The sequence below is a fragment of the Echiichthys vipera genome (assembly GCF_963691815.1).
Source record: "Echiichthys vipera genome assembly, chromosome: 10".
In the NCBI taxonomy this organism is placed as follows: Eukaryota; Metazoa; Chordata; class Actinopteri; order Perciformes; family Trachinidae; genus Echiichthys; species Echiichthys vipera.
Genome location: NC_139835.1, coordinates 4,581,891 through 4,587,003, shown reverse-complemented (window position 1 = coordinate 4,587,003; position 5,113 = coordinate 4,581,891). Strand labels below are relative to the sequence as shown.

The 5,113-nt window shown below is 40.3% G+C and overlaps 1 protein-coding gene across 1 annotated transcript; it reads left to right on the top strand.

Annotated features, from left to right (window-relative positions):
* The first annotated feature begins 791 nt into the window (after positions 1 to 791).
* On the top strand, positions 792 to 4,699 carry LOC310953235 (uncharacterized protein). Its single transcript, XM_083922197.1, has 3 exons — positions 792 to 967; positions 3,174 to 3,331; positions 3,416 to 4,699. Exons 1-3 carry the CDS (start codon positions 838 to 840, stop codon positions 4,151 to 4,153), a joined length of 1,026 nt encoding a protein of 341 aa, XP_083778323.1. The 5' UTR covers positions 792 to 837; the 3' UTR covers positions 4,154 to 4,699.
* Positions 4,700 to 5,113: the final 414 nt, after the last annotated feature.

The following is a 5,113-nucleotide window of genomic DNA, read 5'->3' as shown; positions in this document are numbered from 1 at the left end:
TCTGGCAGGCAGGGAAAGAGGCAAGATGGCGGAGGCCGGGTACAGAGACGCTGGCGAGGGGCCGTGCGGCTGTCAATCATCGCGAGAGGGGAGGACGGCATCAGTTTACATCATAACCATGAACTGCTGTAGGCTACTGTTATATTCTTATATGTTTATAAAACACTGTTTTTATTTACTATTTTTAAGTTATTTGTACTTTGCTTTAATATATTTTTGTATTATTTTCATGTGAGTTTTCAATAAAATATAAAGCCGATTGGGATTTGTTTGTTTATTTATGTATTTGCTCAGATGTTCTGCTCCTTTTCTCACTATATTGTATTATTCGTAACCTATCTTGATTAAAGCTTTTTCTGTAATAATAATAATAATAATGATGGTGATAATAGTAATAATAATAATAATAATAATGATGATGATGATGATGATGATGATAATAATAGGCTATAAAATAATAATAATTTAGGCTATAATATTTCATGGGTGTACTTACTTAAATTAGTGTACAGGGTAGGGTCATTTAAATGTACACTAAAAAAAACAAGTGTTATCATAATGCTAAATGATCGTTGGAAAACGTATATAAATATGTTTTATATTTATATGATGCTGATGTAAATAAACCCCTGCTCCAGATCAGTTGGCGGCAGTAATCGTCCTGTAAAGTTTGACGCCATCCGGGGTGAAGCTGAACTAAAGAAGAAGCCAAACATCCTGCAGTCTGCCATACCAACTCATAACCTATATTATTATGATCCATAACGACGAGAGTTCTCTCCGCAGACCATGACACACTTCCGAGGGCAGATACGGGGCCCGCACTGGGGTCCTAAAATGGACAACATGCTGATCGACTTCTGGCACAAACACGAATGCCTTTTCAATTCTTCCGTGGATTCTTACTACGACAAGGATTTGAAGAGCAAGCTGTGGACCGAGTTCGCGCTGTCCATCGGAAAGCCTGGTAAGGTATGGCGGTGGTTACAGGGGCGCAGATACAGTCTGTGGTGCAGATCCGATGGCAGGATCGGGGTATGCAACTCACACCATGCCACCATAAATCACAACTTCGTAGAGGCTCACCATATCATTCAAAAAGTACTGCACATGGAATCATTTACTGTGCTTACCTTTCATGTTTATTTGTCCTAAACAGCCAACAGAGTGTTCCTCTGCTTACTAAACTGTTATATTATATTCTCCAATTATTATTATTATTATTATTATTATTATTATTATTATTATATACAGTATATACAGAGGTGAATTAATGCACATGCTGGCCTGGGCGGCAGCATAGGGGCCCCGGGTGTGCAGGGGCCCGGGATTGGCCAGACTATTTTATTTTATTTTATTTTATTTTATATTGTTCTTTCAATTTTATTCATATTTATATACTTGTGACATTGCACATTTTCATGTCCTGTTTTTCTATTTCTTTGCACTATTCATTATTTTGTGTTTAACAATTTCTCTTGCACTTTTTAGATTTTAGACGTTCTTTATTTATTGTATATATTTTGTACTATTGCACCGTGGGTCGGAGTTCCTCTATGTCTGGCACATATTGCAGAATTGACAATAAAGCTGACTTTGACATTGAACTACAACACTGGAAGAACAAAAAACAACTTGCCTCCTATTGGGGTCCTTTAGAAACATTAAAACAATTAAGTCACTGATTGGATAGATATGGGGCACATTTACCCAATCAGCTGCAATCATGTGGCTGGGTTCATGTCAGTTTTGTTGTCAAATGATGTCACTCGCTGTTACTAGACAGTACAGCTGCAAAATGTCAGAAAGGAAATGTGATAGCAGAGCACGGAAGAGAAAAGCACAAAGACTGAAAGAACCAGGGGACCCAGATCTACTAAAGAAAATTCCTAAATTGACAGGATTTTTCAAGGTTGCGGACTCTTCTTCTGTTCTAGCTGTTTTTTTCTGATAAAGCTGATTAATAATGTGGGGGGCCCAAACAAACAGTAGCCTAGGGGCCCCTGACCACCTTAATCCGCCCCTGAGTACATATATTATATTAATATCATTTTAAGGGGCTCAGGCATGGGATGTCTACTCAGCCCCAGTTCTTCTCTCCATCTTCATTTTCTCCCAGTGTATGGGACTACTTTATGGATGATTCATTGGTATGGCTGAATATCAAAATATAAAGCCTTAACTAAGTGATCATGTTTTTACAGTACCAGTTATGCTGGTAAACTGTTCTAAAAACACAGTTCTAAGAGAACAATCAACTCAAATAAATAAATAAAACACAAGTTGACCCAACAAAATTGTTTGTTCCACCATTCCAATCATCTCTTTTTAGAATCTAAAATGTGAAGAATGTCAAGTCTAAAATGCATTGGTTCAAATTTGAATAATTGGGCTGGGATTCACAAATCACCAATATGGCGGCTGATTTAGTGAATCTCTAGCTGGAATGAAAACTGAGATTTTCTGTGTGGATTTGTGCACTCTACACAGGTGCTGAGATTAACCAGGAGCTTTCTTAAACAAATAAACTTTCTTAGAGAATATTTAAGATTATTATACAATACATATAATGTATGACATTGTCAACCCATTATGGAAATGAACACTGAGAAATAAAGAATATTTAAAATAAATGTCATGTTCAGTATCAGTCAACTGCTGACCATTTAAATAATGAATACATATAAATAAAATAAATAGCTATATAACACCATTTCTAAATCACCCAAGCATGTTCTTTCATTCTTTTTTTGCATTATATTTTCTATTAAAAAAAGGTTTTCATATTGGATACAGATAGATACAAATATGACTGATTATGTTACCTGACAAATATTTCCGTCTGACTCTATTACATTTACAGTTTACACTTTATGGTTTATCCTTACTTGTTAAGTCACTATTTAGCATGTTTTGCTAAACCTCAAAGCAATTTCAGTCAAAAGCAACTGGACTTGGTTATTTGTCTCGGAAGACGTTTCACCTCTCATCCAAGAGGCTTCATCAGTTCCTGTACGCATCTGACAAGGCTGGGACTGGTCCGACGGACATCTTCCTAGACAAATAACCAAGTCCAGTTGCTTTTGACTGAAATTGCTTTGAGGATAACAATGACCTGGACAAATGAGAACATTCACAGGCATGTTTTGCTAAGGCATATTTTCACCTTTCAGTATCTGATGTTGAGAGAAGATCCAGATCGCTCCGGACTCAGTACGGGAGGGTGTTATGGCACCCAGAGAAGGTCAGCACTGCCCAGCAAAAGATGCTCAGTGAGAAACTTGAATTTTTGAGGCCTTATATAGTTCGCAGGCGAGGTGATTCATATCTGGTAAGTTGAAACTAATGCAGAAAAGTCTGCAGATGCTTCCCTGCAAATCTCATATATTTATGTTTCTCCTTACCCTTTTTGCAGGGGGACAAGTTTGATGATCGGGATGAGGACAACGAGGAGTTGGAGACTGAAGAAAGTGTTGACCAAGACATTGGAAGCTCATTTGGTAGCCCACTGGATGCGGATGATGTGGCTGTGCAAGATCCGGATGATGAACCCAACCCTGCCTCCATCCTGAACCCTGCTTCTCTGCACTGTCCAAACCCACAGCCTCAAGTTACAGAGGTCCTGTCTCTGAGCTGTCCTCACCGCCACAACGATGATTCTATTGATCAGCCTAACCAAACAGCTGCACCCAACACATCCAAACACAACATACTAAACAATTTTGCAGAGGTCATGTTGGCAGATATGCATCAGATTAAAGACCCTATGTTGCTAATGAGACTTCGCCGAGATATCACTGACCTGGTGTTCAAAGCGGTGGAGGAGGACGTGCAAAGACGATGCATTCGAGTGCCATTCAGAGAGACCGTGCAGTTAGAGAGCTGTTCCGGCCCCCAACAGGCATCTTCACAAACAAACTCTTCTTGGAGGCAGAGGCTTTTGAAGAGAAAAAACAAGGGGTGTGAGATTGTGAGGAAGATACAGAGATGGGATGAGCTGAAGCACATGAGGAGAATGTCCAGGCAGCCAGGCCAAGCACTGGAAGGGATGAGTGAAAATGGCTCTCAGAGTATTATTCATGCGTCTGAGATCAAAAGAGAGACAGAGCCACACACGGTTAAGATTGAGGAGGAGATACTTATATCGGTTTGACCAGAGGTTTTCAAAGTCTGAGACAGTGGACTTTCCCTTGAGACAGGGAAACATCAGCCTAGAAAGAAAAAACTAGAGGCGACAAAGGCCGACTGTGGCGTGAGGCGGGGTACACCCTGGACAGGACGCCAGACTATCAAAGGGCACATAGAGACAGACAACCATGCTCACCTACAGGGGATTTAGAGTCATCAATGAACCTAACACCTTCATGTCTTTAGACTGTGGGAGGAAGTCAAAGAACCCAGAGGAAACCCACACAGAACATGCAAACTTCACACAGATTCCTGGGATCGAACCAGGAACCCTCTTGCTGTGAGGCAACAGTGCTAACCACCAGCCCACCGTCCCGCCTCTTTTCTCTCACTGACAGGCTCCAATAACTCTTCCACTGAATCGTGATGAAATGACCAAAAAGCAGCAGACTAGGGCTGCCTAGTGACGATGGTGTGGGACACACTAGCGGCTTGGTGTGTCCCTGCCTTTAGAGAAATCTTGGGAAAATACCACTAGCCTACTCTGCACTAGTGCTGTCAATCTTCCACTATTTGAATTTCATTCCTTATATTATGTCTTGCTAAGTAGTAATTAAGTTTGGGCACGAGATGAAAAACGTTGACTTGTCAACTTTTTGCAACATTTTCAATCTCAGCTGGTAAATCCCATGATGATGAGGAGGAGGAGGGAGAAAAAAAAGAGAAGAACGTTAATTCTTGCCTGCTCGGACTTAGATTGGCTGATGTTAGCTTGCCAGGATGTTATCAGGTATTCTCTCAGGTTGCTTGTTGTTGAATGATACTTCATTCGTATCATTGTGTATTCTGCACGTTACCTTATCTTTATTAGTTATTTTCCGTTTGTTGCTGGATAGCCAAAAATTACCCACGCATCGCGAAATGGTCCGGTGAGCTGATCTCTGTGGAAGATGATTCACAGTACACCAGTATCTACCATCTATTA